A 19,542-nucleotide genomic window follows, 5' to 3' on the forward strand; every position below is an offset into this window, starting at 1 on the left:
CCTCCACGGGCACAGGCAGGACCCCGGGACACAGACAGGATCCCCGGGCACAGGCAGGACCCCGGGCAGAGACAGGATCCCTGGGACAGAGACAGGAGCCTGTGGCGCAGACAGGACCCCGGGACAGAGACAGGACCCCCGGGGCAGAGACAGGAGCTTGTGGCACAGACAGGACCCCGGGACAGTGACAGGACCCCGGGGACAGAGACAGGACCCTGGGCAGAGACAGGACCCCGGGGACAGAGACAGGATCCCTGGGACAGTGACAGGACACCGGGACAGTGACAGGACCCTGGGCAGAGACAGGACCCCGGGCAGAGACAGGATCCCTGGGACAGAGACAGGAGCCTGTGGCACAGACAGGACCCTGGGACAGTGACAGGACCCCCAGACCGGACTGTCAGGGGCTGCCCGGGGCTCTGTTCCCACTCTCCCGTGAACCTTCTGCACACAAGGTTTCGGTGTTGGCTCAGACCTGTGAAGCCAGAGGTGAGCTCAGGAGCAGCCCTGCTGCTCACGGTGACGGTGACAAAGCCCCAGGTCCGTGCCCAGCTCATGGCAGATGGATGGGGACCCATCTCAGCTGCGGTAACTGGGGCTGTGCTGTTGGTGCTCGGTGGGAGAGTTGCTGGGGTTGAAAAGGAGCTCGGGAACCTGTTTCCACGGGTGTCCTTTCCCCTGGCTGTGGTAACTTCCAGGCCCTTGTGCAGCCAAACCTGGGTGGGGGAAACATTTCAGAGCATCTCTGTGCCCCAGCTCTCTGGAGGGAGGGTGAAGGTGAAGATGGATGGTTCACATGAAGTTTCCCTGGAGGAGTCAACTGAGGGAAGAGCAGGAGTAAGCAGCGAGCCCAAGGAGACACCCCAGGATGGACAGACAGCTGAGGAGATGGCTGTGCTGCATGAGCAGGTGAGAGCAGTACAGCAGCAAGCTCTGCCCAATGCAGGCTCTGTGAGTATGTCCTGAAGCTCCGGGAGCAGGGGGTAACACCTCCCAGATGTCCCCAGGCTGTCCCCAGCGAGGCAGAGTCCCCACTGCTAGTGGGGCTGGGCAGATGCAGCATCTCTGCTTTGTCTCAGCCCAACCATCAATATTTACTGAGCACTTGAGCTGCCTGAGAGTTACATGAGCCCAAGGGAACCCAGTCATGCCCCTGTGCTGAATGAGATGTTATCTTAGCTCCCTCAGACACAGGAATGGTGCCCAAACAAGGTTTATACCTTACATGAGAGATTGCTATAAGGAAATCAAGTAGCTCTGTGGGGAGGCAGAAGCTGCTGCCTCTGACACCCCTGGGCCAGGCTTGTTCAGCCTGGAGAAGAGAAGAGTGAGGAGGGAACCTCATCAACACCTGTAAGTACCTAAAGAGTGGGTGTTGGGCTGGGTGAGCTCTGCAGGGCCCTTCCCACCCTCACCATTCCGGGATTCTGTGATTCTAGGGCTATGTAATACATTTATTCACAGCTGTTGAGGGGCCAAGGAAGGCAGTGGTGGGATGTTTTACCCTCACTTCCCATCTGCTCACCAGGCAGCATGGTGAGAGCTGCTGGCAGCAGGGTTGGGATTGCTGCAGAGCCCTTTGCAGCTACTTCAGTCCCAGGACCCGATTTCCCTGGTTTTAACTTCAATTTGCCATCACTCTCTCTCCAACCTGTGCCCCATTGCAGAGATCAATAACCATGGCATGGGGAATAGTTGGAGCATGGACAGTAAACAGGACAGACTCTTTGTGTTCAAAGGAGCTGGAGGTTAGTTGTGGAGGAGAAACTCAGGCATCTTATTCCAGGTAATAGGAGCTGCCTGGGAGAGATTCTGGTGTGATACACAGGATGCTGTGGAGGGCAAGTTTAGATGTGCAGAAAGAGAAGCAGAAACTGGTGGGAAACTTCCAATGGCATTGTTTTCCCTGGAATAAGCCTATAGGTAGTTTGGACAGGAGCAGAGGAGTATCTTGATATTGAAGCCTGCCCTGAGAGTGATGTAGGCTGGATCTGAGATGTGGGGGTGCATTCCCTCTAGCAGCAGGGCAGCCCCTGGCCAGCCCAGCCCAGGAGCCAGCATACACCAAAACCTCTCTCCCTTTCCAAGGACCTTCTTGCTGCTGCCCAGGAGAAGGAAGGAGCACTGGAGGATGCTGGAGAAGATGCAGTGTTGGGTCACCTGTGGTCTCCTTCAGAGACTGGGAGCACCCTGCCCAGCAACTGGGCTGAAACACAGGACACAACCACCTCATGGACTTCCCTGGGGGAAAACACTGCTGAGACACCATGTCTGGAGGATGCTGAACCCCTTGGACCACCCCCAGTGCTGCCTGAGTCCAAGGAGACTGTTTCCAGCCCTCACTCGGGTTGGGGGCAGCAGGAAACACAGCAGAGGAGCAGGGAGGACAACCAGCACGATGGCTCAGCCAGCTTGGTGTGGACAGCCAGGCCAGGGATGCTCTTTCAAGAGGACAGGCAGCCCAGCCTTCATCCCCTCGTGAGTACCAGTGGGCACAGTGTCACCACAGTGGTCTGCACAGCACCCGAGACTCCTGCCCAGTTGTCTTCCATCACTCCAGAGACTTCTTGTGGGGTTTTTTTTCACCCTGGCCACTAAGAGCCAGGAGCTGTCTCTTCCCTGCAGAGCCTGTCCTGGGTGTTGGGCTACAACAGCAGCCTGGCTGTGCACAGCCTGATGGATGGGGAGGACCTGGTGCTCCTGTATGTCTCCTCCCACACAGTGGTCATCCACGACATCCTGAGGAACCGGCAGCACCACCTGCAGGTCTGGCACACAGCCCATGTGTCTCCCTTGCCCTCCTCCTCCCCTTCTCCCACCCTCTCTCTCCCTCCACCTCTTTCCTGCCTGGAGGAGCAGCCCATGCAAAGGAGAGCATCGTTTGCAATTCCCAGCCTGTGTGGTAGAAGGGGCTTTGTGTTAGACTCCCTCAGGGAGTCACGAGAACACAGGAGAGGGAAATGGACTCAGAAGAGCTTGTGACAAAGGGGCCATAAAAGTTGGACTGGAAGGGTGAGAGTGCAGGACCTTTGGGAGAGGAGGCAAGGGGAACTCCTGAGCAGAGCAGTGTGATGGATGCTTTCAACAGCCACCAGGTCTGGAAGGTGTCTCCATGGCACTTTGCTGCTTCTCTTTCCCCAGGGCCACACAAACGTGATCTCCTGCCTGTGTGTGAGTGAGGACAGGCGCTGGGTGGCAACGGCTGACCGAGGGCCAGCTGCTCTGGTCATCGTGTGGGACTCCTTCTCTGGGTAAGATCCCAGGAACCTCCTCTTTGGAAACCTCCCATGTGCAGTAAATTGTTTGGGACTGACTCCAGCCTCAGCTGAGAGTGTATCAGGAGAAACACGGGGACAGAGTAAAGCAGCAAAGGAGCCTCAAGCAAAGCCAGGGCTTCATCGTTCTTGTATCCTCACAGGACACTGAGATGAGGCTGAGCTCCCCCAGGTTAACAATGATGTCACACCTCCAGGCTGTAGTATTTTCTTAAAAGGCCACACACAGGTGATTTGTTTCCCAGAGCCATTTCCTTGGGAGGAAGGGATGGAGAGGACATCGAGCATCAGCTGCAGCAGTGGCTGCTCCTGGGGCTGGTGTTTGCCAGCTCCCTGCCCAGCACACAGGGCTGAGCTGTGGAACCCAGGCTGGGCTGTGCCACAGCTTTTCCCAGGCCATTGTCACGAAGCCCCTGAGCTGCTGTGAGTACCCAAGAGGACTTTTCTCCATAGGATACCGGTCCGAACCATCTTTGAGAGTCGCCCAGAGGAGGGGGTCAGTGCTATCGCTATTTCCCACGATGCAAAGTACTTGGCAACCATTAGTGCTGGGACAGTGCAGGTAAAGGATGTCTCTTCTTCCATGGCTTTGTGAGGGGGATCCCTGGAAGGTTTTTCCCAGTGCAGCCAAGGGGAGGGATGGGGGGGATTCAGATGGAGAGAGGGGGAGTGGGTTTGCAGAGTGATGGCTTGTGTTTGCTCAGCCACTGGAGGAAAGAGCTGGATTTCATTGAAGTGGATGCTGTGGAGCTAAGAAAATGGACCTTAAGTTGAAATAAAAGCTTCTGACCCCAGTGAGCTTTCATTGAAGCAATTTCTAGTGTCATTTTCTGAAATACAGCTCTCCACTGCCATACTGGGGTTTATCCTGTTCCAGCCTTTTATAACCCCTCATCCCCTGCAGCTGGAGGGAATGGGATTCACCTGACCCTGCTGAGCTCCCAGAAAGCCACAATGTCCCTTGGGTTTTCCCTTCTCTGCCAGAGGGTTTGTGTTTGGAATTGGACTTTGCCCACAGAGGAACCCCTGTGCAGTACAGAGCTGAGGCTGGAGTTTGGGTATCAGGTGAGTGACCATGGCTGAGGGGTGCAGAGGAGTGTGACTGGGCTGGGTTGGGCAGCTCCATCCTCCCCTGTTCCCCCCCTGCATCCCCCTGCCCCATGCAGTACAGGGCTGCTGGTACTGGAGATGAAAGAATAAGCAGAAAGCATTGCTCAGCTCAGCATCAACGTGTTTCTCACCTTTTCATTTCAGGATTATGTCGTTTTTAACCCTCAAAATCCCCACGAGTTTGTCAGCAACAGCAGAACCCAGGTGCTATTTTACCTGTGGGTAAGTAGGGAGGTGGGAAGTTGTGTTTCTGGGACCTGATGTGCTCCCAGAGGGTCGGGAGCAGCACAGGGGGCTGGGTGTCTGCCCATGGCTGGGGTCACATCGCCTCAACCCTCTCCACTCCCTGCCCTCGAAGGTGGTCTGGGCAGAGCATTGCTCCTCCTCCTCTCCCACACTGGGGCTTTTGTGTGCCTCAAGCTGGTTTGAAGCTTTTGGGAAAGAAGGAGATAGAGGGAGAAGGTGTTTAGTGCACTCTGGAAGGTCTTGAAGCCCTCCTGCCCCAGCAGCCCTGCTTTGGTCACCACGGAACAAGGCCAGGCCCAGGTGATGGGGAGGAGACACACTGGCATTGCAGTACCACGTCCCAAACTCCTGTCCTGAGTGTTTTCTCTGCTTCCCCAGGATGATGGTGGTTTGCAGTATGGAGCACCACTCCTTAGCAGGAAGGTGAGCATGGGGAGCACCCCAGCATGTCACCCTTTTGTCTTTCCTCCTGGCAGCAGCACTGGCCATGTCCCCAGCCCGTCCCTCTCGGTCTCCTGAAGGGTTAAACCAGGGCTGCCTGAGGCCAGGAGAGCCTCTCCTCCCAGAGGTGTCCACATCTTCTCCTGGGGCTCTTCCCTCTGATGCTCCTGCTGTGGGATAAGGGAGGGAATATCACATGAGGGACCAAGCAGGAATGTCCCTGCTTGTGGAGGGAAGAGCCAGTGCCCAGGGTGAGCCCACGGCCTCGCTGTTCTCTCCACAGACCTTCAGGAGCGTAGTGGGACACTTCAGCCAGTCAGCGTTTCATTTTAACAGCTGCCAAGCTCTGACAGCCACCTCAGCTGGGAAGATGGTGGTGTGGGACACTGGGGGTCCCTGCAGCCCCTCCAAGGAAGCTCAGGCCAAGCCACACCGTGTGAAGGCTGCCAAAGTGGTGCCCCTGCAGCAGCACAGCCTTACCGTGCTCGAGGTGCTGGAGAGGTAACACACAGCAGTTTTCAGTAGCCACAGGTACAGCCCTGGGACCCCTCAGCCCCAGGAATGGCAAAGGTGATGGAGATGAACCATGGGCAGGTTGATGCTGGTTTAGGTCACTCTGCAGCCTGGGAGGACATGGGAAATTGAGGCAGGAAAGTCGCTGCTCTGGCTTCTCCCAGCAAGGAATTTAGCTGAGGGAGCAAAACAAGAAAAGCTCCTGGGGATCTGGGGTAGCTGAGAGCATGGACTGGCACGGTCAGGAAGGATGGTGGGTGAGTCTTGCTCAGCCTTCGGGTGTTTGCCGGCAGAGGGAGCAGAAAAGCCACCAAACGCCTCGACAGCCTTGGGGACGGGGCAGGGGAATCGGCTGGGACACGGCAGAGCCTGGTGTGCTCTGCACAGCCCTGGCCTTTCCCCCTCTACCTCTGCATGGGGCTCTTCTCATGCACTTGTGCATAGAAGAGGGAAAGAGGTTTGCTTCTGCCCAAGGATGCTGTCCAAGAGGTATCTGAGAGTTCCCAGTCAGTGTGTGGATGAAAAGCTTTCCCTTCCTTGCAGCTGCATCGTAACAGGTGATGTGGAAGGTCAGGTTACGCTCTATGACGGGCACCTGCAGCTCCTCACCTGCTGCAGCCACAGCAAAGTGGGTCCCATTCGGTCCATCTCCTTCTGCAAAAGCCCTCCTGATGCTCCTGACACCTCCTCAGCCTGCTCCACCTCCAGCAGCCAGCCCTTTGTCACCAGGTGAGTGCCCCTGTATAAACCCAGGTCTCCTCCTGCGTTTGCCCTGTGGCTTGAAAGCTGGAGGGATGATCAGCTGAAAACTGCCCTATGGGCTTCTGCCTCGACTGAAGCAGGTTTCCAACCCTGTTCCCAGGGCAGGACAGGGTCAGGGAGAGGAAATGCCTTGTCCCTGTAGATTTTCACTTCAGATATTTGTCCCACTTGCCCACCAGAGACAAGCCAAGGAGGTGTCTCCTGGGCAGCCCCCCGCTGCCTGCAGGCTCCAGGCATCTCCCAGCAGTCACCAAAACCCACGTGGGTTCCAGCACACCTTGAATTGATGAAAAGTCTTGTGGCAGGAGAGAAGCATTAACGTGGGCATGGGGAGGATCTCTCAGTCCCAGGACACACAGCTCCTCTGCCACATACCCAGCACACCAGGCAGTGCTAATGCCAAGCCTCCAGCTCCTGCTTGGCCCCTTAATTCCCTCTTTAAACCCTCCTCTTCCATGGATGGCTATCTCCAGTTAGATTTTATCATGGATGAGCAGTGGCAGTGCAGGGGCTGCCTTGGGAGTGATGGCACCAGCTCTGGGTCACACCACATTGACTTGGGACATCCCCAGAGTGGTCACTGGTCCCTCTCTACCCCTCTGCGTGTGATGTAGCTGTGCTTGGGGCTTTATAGGATGTCTGCAGGCCAGATGAAGCTGTTCCATGGCTCCATCCAGCCTGTAAACCATATGTCTGTCACTCCTGTTAAGGCTCTCCTGGCAATGTCTGTCCTTAGCTGCACATGTTTTCCAAAGAGCCATATGGGACAGATTCCTCTCCAGCCTGGAGCAGTGCCCTGGGGAATGCTTTGGTTTTCCCTTCTTGTTGTCTTGTCCCTCTTCCTGGGTCACTGCTGCAGCTCCTCTGGGCAGCACAAAAGGCAGAAAACCCAAGGGGAAGCCTTGAGTCTGCTCGTCTCAGCAGGCTGGTGGGGTCAGGCAGGGCTGAAGAGCCCAGCAAAGGCAAGCCAGCAGCACAGCATCCTGCAGTGCCCCAGCCAGATGTGCACAATGATGGCTGTCAGGGGCCAGCTACCAACAGGGCTGCTGTTTCCCCACTCATGCTGCCTGTGTGATGCAGCCACACATCAGTCTGTGCAGCTCTTGGATCTCTGCGTGGTCCTTTCTTGACCTTTGAACTGGACCCAGACTTTCTGTCCTCAGGTGGACTGAGGACTGTACATATTTGTTCTGTAACATGTATAATGATTCAGATGCCTTCTTTGCACATCAGCAAGTATGCAGAGAGACCCTCTTTGCTGCACTATGGCTGGAGTCAGAGGACTGGCCTCTGACCTCGCCCATGGAAGCACAGTCAACATGGAGCCACTCACAATGACTATTCAAAGTATCTTCAATTGCTCATTTGTCTGTCTCACACACCAGTGACTTGCTAACAGCAAAACCTACCCAGATGTCATTCATACTCTGGCTTGCCTACCCAAGTAGAAAATAGAACCAGCTCCAGTGTCTTCCTGTGGAGATTTACCAGGTCATGAATACAAAGTGCTGCCTGCCTTGAGGTCCAGAGGAGTTTATTGCATATTGCAAAATCTAAGTGGCCATCCAACTAAGTTGCCAAAAAGAAGCTGATTAGTAATATAGCTTGGAGGGACAGGAGCCAGCTAGTCTGATTCATCAAATTCTGTTTCTCTCACGCTATACAGGAACTTTATCCTTTCAACCTCTGATGCAACCGTGCTCCGTGTTGCAACAGACGGGACAAGCTCTGCGAAGGTCCTGGAAGAGGCGAAGGGAGCTGTGAGTGCCATCGCCTGCCACCCCCGGAGGGCACTGCTGGCTCTGGGCACCCACTGTGGGCTGCTCAGGCTGTGGGACTACCAGCACACCCAGTACCTGGTTAGCAGGATATTCCCTGGGGCCAGCATCCAGTGCTTGTGCTATGACCCTGAAGGTACTGTGGCCTCCCAGCCTCCCCCGTGTGCCAAGCTGGGAGGAGCGGCCCTGTCGTGAGAGTTCTCTGGCAACGCTTTTCAGGTTACTCTCTGGCTGCTGGTTTCACTGATGGAAGCATTTACATCCTCGATGCCATTTCCCTTCAGTCCAGCTGCAAGGAGTTCAAGTTCTCCCGTGGCCCTGTAACTCACATCAGCTTCTCTCACGACTCTCAGTACCTCGCCACTGCCGTAAGCTTGTTTTTTCCTCTCGGTGATTTGCGTGCAGAGCTTTTGGTGGGACTGGGAACTCTGGCCATCCTGTGTAAGGCATGTGGGGAGGGTTGGCCTTCCCCTGGGGTTTCATGACTCAAATGCTTTTCCTGGCTGGAAGAATGACTCTGTGAAAACGTCAGCAGTCCCAGGCACTCTGCAGCCCTGCTGCTGGCACCGTCCCATCGCGAACTTCAGGGACAAGCCTTAGCTCTGCATCCATCTGGAGAAAGGGCTGGAGCAGGGATTTCCTCCTGCTGGTGCAGCATGAGGGGAGGTTGCTCCCTTGGTCCCACATCTTGATGTGGAAGTGTTGAAGCCTTTTGGCACAGAGGTTGTAGCAACCTGTGAGGATCTGTACAAAGAAGGAGATTCCCCATTCGTGCACAGACACCAGGGCACAGCAGTGGGAAGTATCTTCCTGGTGATTTCTGGGGACTCACTGAAGTCGATTTGCTGCCCCTCTGCTGTGAGAGCACAGTGGGGAATGGCCTCCAGCCAGGTAGGATGCTCCAGCCAGTCTGAGGGCTGCTACTGCCAGAATCCACCTGCCCTGTTGTTTTAACCTGGCTGTGACTCTTAACATTCCTGGAGGGGACTCACCTTTGCATCGTCATTCCAGGATGAGAAAAACTCAGTGACTGTTTACAAGAGGGTCCTGCAAGAGGGGAGCAGATGCTGGGAACACTTAGCAGGGCTGCACTCCCACCACAGACCCATCCGAAGCATCCTCTTTGGGGTGCAGTTAGACAGCGACGAGCCCAGGCTCCTGAGCCTCGGGGAGGATCGGAGGCTGGTGAGTCCCTGTGGAAGTCTAAAGGGCAAGGGAGCTCTGGGGTTAAAGTGGTGGTGGTGGGGCTGGACAAAGCCATTGAGCAAGACTCAGCCTTTGATTCTGTAGCTCCTAACCCTCTCCCCTGCAGCTCCATCACAGGAGGCTGTTTCTCAGCTCGGTCATAGGGTTGATCTGCCCAGGGTTCAGGGCTGAGGCTCTGCCACTGCAGGCTGCTTGCCTCAGTTGCTGCAACAGATGCTAGACTCGGTTGATCTATGTCCAGGATGCTGACAGATCACAGGGGAGTTGCTGTGTTTCCTTGTTTTCCCTACAGGTTGAGTATGACCTGACCAGCAGCAGCAAAGACCACTTGGTGGTCTTGCACAGGGACTGGGTAGAGCAGACTGCTGTGCCCCTGTGCTTGGCCTGGTACCCACAGTTCAGCAACGAGTCCTTTATCCTCACTGCCAACAACTGCTACAAAATGAAGCTCTACAACACAACCACCAAAACTTGCAGGTAGAGGAGAGATTTATGCTACCTACTACTGCCTGGGAACCTCATCCTGACTGTATTCTCTATCTAATGCCTCCCTTACTCCCACACATGAGCATGTGTTTGCTCACCCACTACACAGATCTTGGGCTGACTTCATCCTTGTGTCCATCCTGCTGTTCACTAACTTGTGGCTGCAGATGGGTCTCAGTCTGCCCAACGTGTTGGACTTGAGACACAGCAGCTGGACATCAGATAGAGAGCCCACAGGAGCAAAGCACAAGGACTGAATGATGACCCCTGAGCACTAAATTCCTCTTTTAGTCCCAGTGTGGTCACTTCTAGCCATAGACTCTGTCCTATGCTGTCCTCAGTCAGTAGTACAAAGCCTTTGCCACCACCACACTTCCCCTTATCTCCCCATCCTTGTGCACAGCAGTTGTTCAGAGAGGGGAAAAAGTGTTGAGAGCCCCAGAATGGATGACAATGTTGTTTGCCTTTAGAATGACCGTTTTGGGACCAACCTATGGCTCCCCGTTGGAGAAGATACAAATCCTTCCATCGACAAACACTACGGACCCCCAGAAGCACTATCTGGTGTACATCACAAAGGACAAGGTTTGGAGCCCTGTCTGCCCCAGCTCTACAAGAGTCCCCACTTATAGAGGTGGTGGTCCCTGAGGGGAGTTCTCTGCAGACAAAACCATGTGTAGGCTGGTCCTACCTGAGAGCTGAGCAAGCTCCTGGGAGGAGACAGTGCTACCCTGGTGTGCAGTCCTCCTGTGGCACTCCCAGGCTGCCTCTTTCCTTACAGGTGGGCTTGCAGATTTTACCTGTTGATGGCAACCCTCACAAGTCCTCAGCTTTCATTTGCCACCCAGATGGTGTCTCTGACCTTGCCAGCTCCTACGATGGCCGCTACGTCTTTACAGCAGGCGGGAACGACTGCACTGTTATGAAATGGGAGGTCAATCTAAAGTAAGTACCACAGAGATCATGGAATGATTTGAGTTGGAAGAGACATTAAAGATCATCTAGGTCAAACCCCCTCCTGTGTGCAGGGACACCTTCCCCCAGATCAGGTTGCTCCAAGCCCCATCCAACCTGCCCTTGAACGCTTCCAAGTACAGGGCAGCCCCAACCCCTGTCCTCATCACCCTCACAGGGAAGAGCTTCTTCCTGACATCTAAATCTCCTTTCTTTCAGCCTGAAGCCGTTATCTCTTGTCCTATCACTATATGCCCTTGTTAAAAGGTGAAAGCAATCTTGTTATGGCCTTCCACAGCTGCTTGGCAAACACAGCTGAAGCAAATGCTCCCCATCACACTGAGAACGAGGCTTTTGTCCTAGAAGGTCTCTGTCCAGAAGAGTTAAAGCCAGGCTTCCCAGTTATTTCTGCACTGATGGGTCAGCCAAGCAGAGTGTACATGGGGGAGCATTTCTTTGCAAGGCTCTCTTGAGCTTGGGTCCTTTTGGGGCAGCTGACAAAGCCCTGCAGCTTTGCTCTCCTTCCAAAACACCGTGTCTGTGACCAGGCCAACAAACTGCATAGGGTCAGCCTAGATTGCATCAACCTGTCAGGTCCCAAGTAGCTGTGTGGAGTGGCAGCTGAAACAGAAGGGATGCACTGTGGGGGGACTTGGCTCCCCTCTGTGTGATGTAGCCACATAGTCAATGGAGGGAATTAACCCAGCAGCCCTCATAGGCCACAGAGTCTGTAAAATACTCCAGTCAGGGGAATGGCAGCCAAAGAGTAAGAAGATGAACAGAGGATTTTCTAGTCTATGTAAGGGCCTGGCCAGTGTGATGGGGGATTGTCAGGGTTAGGCAGGGGATCAGAGGAGAGGCACTGGCTGCAAGAGGAGCATATGGGGCAGCTGCTGAGACCAAAGTGTCTGCTCTCCAAATGGGATAGGCCAGCATTTACTAGGAAATCCCCCCTGCATTTGAGGACTGGATTTAGGACAAGCCACCTTAATCCTATAAAGCTTTGCTTACATGAGTAAATGGACTGCAGTAACTAGGGTGGCTGGAGGAGAGAAGGCTGCTTTTGCAAACAAGGATTTCCAGGCTCTGGCCCAGAGCAACAGTGATAAACCCTGCCAGGCTTCTCCTGCCTTCCTCTGTGAGTGTGCAGTTCCCTCTGCCAGCTCCCTCGGGCAGCGGTGCCAGACGTGTGCTCCTGCGTGGCAGGTGGGTAAGGAAGCAAAGGCAGGATATATGTATTGGTCTCTTTGCATGTGAAGGACTAAAGCTGGAAGCTGCCAGCTCAGCATAGAGCAACTTTTAAGGACTGGAAAGGGAGCTTAGCCCCCGTCAGAGCTAGAAAGCACAGCGTGGCATGTGCCCTGTGAGTCTGTGCTTGGGCTTTTTCTATCCAGCATGTCTCCTGGATTCTGGCAAACCACCCCCATGGGAGCTGGCTTTTAGCTCACTCCTGTGTTTGCTTTTTGGGGTGTACCTGTGAAACACCATTGCCCCTCACCTTCCTAGGACAAAGGCTTCGTGGTTAAGATGTGCACTGGTCCTGTGTAAAACATTTCTTGCAGATACTGCTTACTCAGAGGAAAGCTCAAAGGGTGCTGAGCCAGCTCACCTTCATGTGCCAGAACAAAGGAAACCTGGATGGGAAAGCAATGGGCTTATTTATTTTCTTTTCCACTTTGTGTGGCTGAAGCAGTCGGGGGTCAGAGTAAGCCACACTTTAAGGAAGGCAATAGAATATAAATGACCCTTCCTTATAATGGTTGGCCAGGGTCCAGGCAACATTGAATCTCTATGTAATTTGTTTGGGGAGTGAAGCTCTTGATGAGCTAATGATCATTTTATTGCTGCTTCTGGCATCTTGTGCATCTCCACTGTGTTTAATACCCAAATAACCTAATTATGGAAAAATCTCCACCAAAACCCAAGCACGAAACTCACAGAAACTCCCGTGGAAGCAGCGCTAGAGGTGCCAGGCATGGGGTATTCTGTAGCAACACTACCAGGCTTGGTTTCCTTTTTCATCTGCACAAGCTGAACAGATTCTTTTGGCTCCAACTGCCTTTGAAACTGAAACAAAGAGGTGGCACTGGGACGCTTTCAGTTCGATGTAGGCTGCACCTGCGACTCGGGCACCCACCACAGCAGAGGGAGACTAATGGATTGTACTGAGTTGCTGGGGAAGAGTGTGTTAGCTCAAGGAACAGGGAGCTTAAGTGAGTTGGTTTATTGCAAATACCAAGCCCCAGCCCTCTCTGCATGTTCAAAATGCTGATCTAGCTAATTCATCTCTCTCAATGTCTCTATAAGGAAGCAGAAAAGCTAAATGCCAGACACGAAGCTCAAGTCCATGGAAAAGCTCCTGGCTCCCAGCCCTGTGCTCATTCCACTAAACAAGAGGACCATTCAGTAATAATTAATTCCCACACTGTGCTATTGTATGTAAAACCTGGGGATGAAATACGCTGTAGAAGTGCAGGCTGATGATAAAGCAGTACATGGTTCAAGGCAATGCTTTTCTTTCCTGAATTCTAAGGCCCAGAGAGTTTACTTATCTATTGAAAGTGCCTGTGAACAATGAGCAGAGAGGGAAACGTGAAAGCTCTCCTCACATGAACCCTTCTGGTACCTTCTGTTCTTTGCTTCTGGCAGTGCCTTGGATGCTGCTTCTTTCCTGGGTGGGAAGGACTTGATCCCATTCTACAACCTACTGGATGGTGGCAGAGAGGGCGAATTCTTCAGGGTAATTCCACTCACAGTGAACACTGTCTGACAACATCAGGTTGGAGTTTAAGATTCATTTATACAAGCCTGACATGACATGTCTGTATTGTCCAGCCTGCTTTTAACAGCAATCTCATTGTTATGCCTGTTAGTAGATCTTAAAAGGAGCCTTATCTTCTGTGCCTGTTGGTAACTGAACTTTACAGTGTTTTGCTTGAATCCCTCCCAGGAACTGGAAGATTATTTTTACTATGCACAGCTGCGCAGCCACGGTATCGACACGCTGGAGACCAGACAGGTGTCAACATACATTCCCTTGGAGGAAATCCCTTCTGTAATGAGAGCTATGGGATTTTATCCATCAGAGGAGCAGGTCAGTCAAGTGGTTTTATTGTCCATATTACAGGGGAAAAAAAAGAACACGTCTGATTACATTTAGCGAGTGTCTCGAGGGTCAGATTCTGACCACTGTCATGCTGGGTGGCTCCAGAGTATATTTGCTGGCTTGCAATGTATTTAACCTGCTCTGCATCAATATATTAGTGGTCAGAGTCTGGCAGCAAATTCCTCAAAGACTAATGATTCCTCCCTAGAGAGCTGGGCAACTGCAGGGGCAGGCTGAGCCAAGCTTGAGCCTGATGGTTCACAAGTGTTCAACAACAGATGAACTCAGGGTCTTCTGGAGGTTGAGGGCTCTGTCACCACTCCAGAAGGTGAACTGAGAAAGTTGAGGAATGAATCTTCTTTTGGGTCTTGAGCAACAGCCTTCAACTTTCCAAAGCCCATGAGCTGAAGTTCCCTGTGTGCAAGCAGTGATGTGCTTTGGTCTCTCTGTGACTTCTGCTGGTGGCTGAGCTACTTTCTGTGCAGAGTGTGGTTGGTGGGCTGGCTGTGGGCCATGGAATGAGTCCCTCCAGGTCAGATGGAGACCAACCAGAATGTCCTGTGAGTGTTACCAGCGTGGGTGGGAACATCCATCTCCATGCAGTCACTCATGTGGACATTGACAGAGCCTCTTTTTCTTATTCTGCCTTGGACTGAAGGAATGATTTTAGATGGAGACAGCAGCTTTTATTCCCCTGGAACTTAAAGCTCTTTCATAACTGATAAACTCTGCAGAGGCTCTCTCTGAGCTTGCCTTTCAGGTTGCAGCAGCAGAGCTTCCTATCAAACATTTCTCAAGAGCTTTTTAGATTCAAATTTTACAATAGACAAAGACAACTGATTTAATAAGGGTGCTGCTTCTTCCCCTTTTGTGGCTGCTTCTACAAGGCAGCTTGTATTGTATACAAACCTCATTTGTACTGTTGTAACCCAGTAAAAGGGTAATTAAAGCACATAAAAACCCCCTGAATCTGATGCAAGGAAGATTTAAATTCGAACCTCTCTGCACCAGCTACAGCCCTTCCACACAGGAGGGGTTCTCCCAAGGGAAGCAGTGCGAGCCTGTGCTCCCTTTGTCATTCTGCGGGGGAGGCTGCGTTCATCTCTGCCGTTGCACAGGAACCCCACAGGCTGCTGAGCTGGTGCTGTGAGTCAGTGCCACCCCATCTGCCCGACCATACGCTCTGCCAGGAGAGCCAGCAGATGGGAGGCAGGATTTTTTTGCCATAGCCACCACCTAACAGACTTGCTTTGGAGCCCCTGCAACCAGCAAATGTTCGTCTGAACCGCGATTGCCTCGCCCTGGTGTCAAGCTGTGGTGTTATCCCCTTGTACTTTGTTAGATCTTTTCCTTGGGTTATTACATTTTTGCCTCTTGGGGACAGACAGAACGTATTCCCCTGGGAAATATCTCTGGAAGAATAGCTGTTAACAACCCATCCCCTGTCCTAAATCAAAAGGAAAAGAGCATTTCATGCATGGAAACACAGGTGCTAAGGTGTTGTGAAACCAGGCACCCTGCAGTTTGCTTCTTGAGGCAGGCGGGCCAGGATTAAAATCCAGAGAGAAAGTTCACCGTTCACCTCTCTCGAGTGCTTTAACGAAGGAAAAGAAGAAAGGAGAAGAGGCAGCTTGGGCTGACAAGCAAAGCTTGTGGGAATTGGTGTTTTTCTTTTGTAGTTCAGTGGGGCTGATATAAAACCTAATCCCAGATCAGCCAGAGCTGAGTGAAAATGACTGTTCTTGCCTGGCGTGTCATTCACTACAGGAAAGACATGAGGCTGAGATTTCCCTCTTCCCCAGGCTTCCTTCAGTGGAAAAACTTGTGCCACAAGGACAAAGCCCCAAGGCTGAATGCAAAGTCCTCCCCAGGGAGATCTTGCATCAGCTTCCCTTCCCGGGGAGCAGCAGGCTGGGTAGGTGCTGGCACAGGGAACTCTGCCGGCGTTTCTCTGCTGCCCGTGTCTCTGTGAAGGGGCTGCCCCTTGGAGCACGAGTACAATGAAGGCATGGAGCAGATCCTGCCTTTCAGACACACATCTGCACAGCTGCCAACTGGGCTGCCTCACAGCACCAGGTTTCAGGAAAGCCACCAGTATCCAGCTCTGTGCTGGCCTGTTTGCCTGAGAGATGAGTGAGCAGGATGTCAGCCCCACTGGGCAAAGTTTGGGTTGGGCTTGTGCAGTGGCAGAACTGCACCAGAGCTGTGTGGGATAGGCAGAGGAAACATTGCTTATGGATGTACTGTGTGCAGCCTGCTTATGTCAGGGCTTTAATACACGTGCTTTTGCAGCAGGGTGATATTTTTACTGGTTTGTGGTTTGCCTGCCCACTGTACCCAGAGTGGAGAGAGAGCTGAGGCACAGGTACCAGCTGCGAAGGCAGAGTGCTAGTCACAAGAAAACAGAGGAAATCCAAAATGACTACAGATCTGCTACCCCTGTCTTTAATACCAAAACAGTGAGCACATACTGCTGGCCACATCCATCCTCAGCTAGTGGTGTTCTGGTCAGCAGTGGTGTTCAGTGTTGGGGCTTGTTCTACTTAACATCTTTACCAATGAGCTGGATGAGGGGATTGAGTGCACCCTCAGTAAATTCACTGATGACAGTAACAGGAAACAGCCTCAAGTTACCCCAGGGGAGGTTAAGATTGGAGCTGAGGAATAATTTTTTCCCTGAGAGGGTTGTCAGGGCCTGTGCCAGGCTGCCCAGGGAGCTGGGGGAGTCCCCAGCCCTGGAAACATTTAAAAGATACATAGCAGAGATGCTGAGGGACGTGGTTCAGTCGTGGGCTTGGCAGCGTTGAGTTAATGGTTGGACTTGATGATCTTAAAGGTCTTTTCCAACCAAAATGATTCTATGATTCAGCTGCTGAGTCCTGGCTCATTATTGGGATTCAGTCACAGCATCTGAGGTACCAGCATGCACGCGGTTACGGTGCATCGGCATTCACAAGGCCAGAGCTCACCTGATACCCCCCCAAGAGGAAAACACACAACAATCCGTCTCACCTTGACCTTTAGATTGAAGAAATGTTAAACGAAGTCAAATTCAGCAAATATGTGGATACTGGAGAGCAAGTGACACGAATCAATCTAGAGGATTTGATCAAGCTGTATGTAAACCACCGACCTGCCTTTGGCTTGTCAATGACAGAGATACAGCGAGCGTTCCGGGTCCTTGGGTACGACAACGAGCACGGAGACAAAGTTATCGACAGAGGAAACTTCCTGCTGCTGCTTCAGAGCAGAGGTGAGTTATTTCTTTTCTAATATTAGTTTTATGCTTTCTAGTTCTGTCTTCAATTTCAGAATGTATTCACTGCAGGAAAAAATGAACCTGGAACCAGGGCAGGCGTGTGGAGCCACCTGTGCTCAGGTTTTAAATGGAGTAATCGCATCTATGGTCTCAGTTGCACTTCTTTTCTGCCTCTGGAAATCTCTGCTGGTATCTTGTCTGTTAAATGGTGAGCATGGATCTTGGCAAATTATATCCTTCTTCCAATAGACCCTTTTCCTGAATCATTGTTCCCTCTCCCAGTCACACAGTCTCCAGAAAGGTAGGATAAAACTGAAAGAAGAGATGGGCAAGAAAGGAGGGATGAAATAGATCAGCCCTGGACTGAATTTACAAGTGAAAGGCTGAAAAGAGGGGATGGTTTAGTTCAGATGAATCGGGGAGAACACTGTAAAGGTGTGTAAAAATACCTTATGGCTAATGCCACAGAGAATAACAGACTTGTATTTATTGTCTTGCTCCTGTTGTAGAAGCAGGGAGCATTTAGTGCAACTAAGCATTAAAACAGGTATAGGGAAAGGGTGTTTTACTCCATACATCACTTGGTAAAACTCCTTGCCACAAAGATCCTTGGAAACCAAGGATTCAGCCAGCGTGAGAAGAGTTAGTTATACATGGTGTGAGCTCCCATAGATAGATACATTAGATAGAACAGTTTCATAACACATCTATAACCTCATGCCTGAGGGCATGAGCCAGCCACTAACTGGGAACAAGTCCACATCCAGGATATTGCAAGACACTAGATCAAGACTTTACTGCACCTTCCTCTTCCTCCTCTGTGTGGAAATGGCTACAGCTATGACCGTGGGGCTGGGTGGGACCGTGGTCTGCCCTGTGCCAGGAATTCTTCAGTGGGAACAGAAACTCGAGCCTCTGCAAACACAATGTAGCCTGAACAGCCACCTGCATCACCATTTCTCCCTTTGATAAATATTTTTGCCCAGAATGCAATATACAACTTACCTTGGGATCAACATCCTCCCATGTTGGGATCTCACATTCCAATTGGCAATGTGTGTATCTCTACCTCAGAGAAGCTGAATCCTCTTCCAAACTGTCCTACTGTGTTTGCACACTGTTCTTGTTCAAACTGCCTTCTAGTTTTTGTGCTAATGACATCGTGACCCAAGCTGGTGTTGCTTTGTTGTGTACAGGAGAGCACATGACAGAGGACGAGCTGGCGCAGTGTCTGACCACCCTGTTGGGCAAGTGTCCCAGGGGAGGAGGATCTGACCCAGACACCTGCCATCCCTCAGGTATGGGATTAACATTCCACCCAGCACAGAAGCAAGATCCCTTCACAACTAGAACAACTGAAATTGCAGACCCATTACCCTCTTAGGCCAAGCGCTGTCAAAACCACTCAGATGGGACTGCAGAAATAGTGGTAGATCGTCCTTGATCCGTGCAGCCATTGTACGGGTGTGTCTAAAAATAAAAGGACAACAAAATATAACTGGGACTCGATGACATTGCTGTTTATCCACTGGCTCAGAACTGAAATCAGAAACACACGAGTGGAAGGTTGAGATGCCAAAGTCCACAGGCAAAACTGAATCCTACACAACGCAAACGTCACCCAGGTGGCAGTGCCTGTTGTAACGGAGCTGTTGATAACCACCGTGGTTGTCTACAGTGTCTGTCCCAGTCCACACCAGTTTGTAACAGCAAATTACAGCCTTGTTTTCAGCCAAGCAGCATTGCCTGTTGTAACTGGAACTGCGGCGAAGTGCCACGTTTTGGTACAATCCGTGTCCCAGTGCAGGACAGCATCTGGTTAGGTTGGCTGGCAACAGGCTGCATGCAGCGAAGGGGCAGCTCCTGAAGGGAACTGCCTAGCCCTGCAAAGCAACTTTGGAACCCCTCAATCCCTTGGGATCCTAAAATCACCTTGAAATCTCTAGAGTGTAAAATCCCTGGAGTGAAGGAGACACCTTCACCCTTCTGAGGCAAGGACTTAGTGCAAGGTGAGACTCACAGCCTCAAGGATATGACAGATTCAATCCCTGATAAGAATGCAACTATTAAGCTAGTAAACCAATACTTGGTCATTATTGCTTTGTACACCTTTAAAAGCATTCCTTCCACTTGCTGCTGCTTATACATTTTACTCATCTGGAAAGCTATTTTTACATTGCTAATGTGTGTTTTGTGGTGGTGTTACTGCTCTCCAGGTGCAGCAGCTTTGGCTGAAGAAGAAATTCCAGAGGAAATCACAGCAGAGATATTTGTTACTCACATTCTTGGCTTACCTATTGCTGAACCAGAGAAGCGGGACATAAAAAAAGGAGAAAAAGCTGGATCTTTGGTCCATGAAGACACAGAAGCATCGCTGCCATGAGGTGTTCTGGTCCTTCCTACTTT

The 19,542-nt window shown here is 51.9% G+C and overlaps 1 protein-coding gene across 1 annotated transcript; it reads left to right on the forward strand.

Annotated features, from left to right (window-relative positions):
• Positions 1 to 783: 783 nt before the first annotated feature.
• CFAP251 (cilia and flagella associated protein 251) lies at positions 784 to 19,519 on the forward strand. Its single transcript, XM_062010340.1, has 21 exons — positions 784 to 909; positions 2,089 to 2,478; positions 2,626 to 2,766; positions 3,142 to 3,251; positions 3,729 to 3,837; positions 4,260 to 4,340; positions 4,530 to 4,607; positions 5,010 to 5,054; positions 5,356 to 5,573; positions 6,129 to 6,314; positions 8,014 to 8,261; positions 8,345 to 8,493; positions 9,137 to 9,310; positions 9,624 to 9,808; positions 10,288 to 10,402; positions 10,599 to 10,762; positions 13,421 to 13,511; positions 13,722 to 13,865; positions 16,902 to 17,130; positions 18,333 to 18,434; positions 19,353 to 19,519. The coding sequence occupies exons 1-21, from the start codon at positions 784 to 786 to the stop codon at positions 19,517 to 19,519; spliced, it is 3,252 nt and encodes a 1,083-aa protein (XP_061866324.1).
• The last annotated feature ends 23 nt before the right edge of the window (positions 19,520 to 19,542 follow it).

Source organism: Colius striatus, chromosome 17 (genome assembly GCF_028858725.1).
Source record: "Colius striatus isolate bColStr4 chromosome 17, bColStr4.1.hap1, whole genome shotgun sequence".
NCBI lineage: Eukaryota > Metazoa > Chordata > Aves > Coliiformes > Coliidae > Colius > Colius striatus.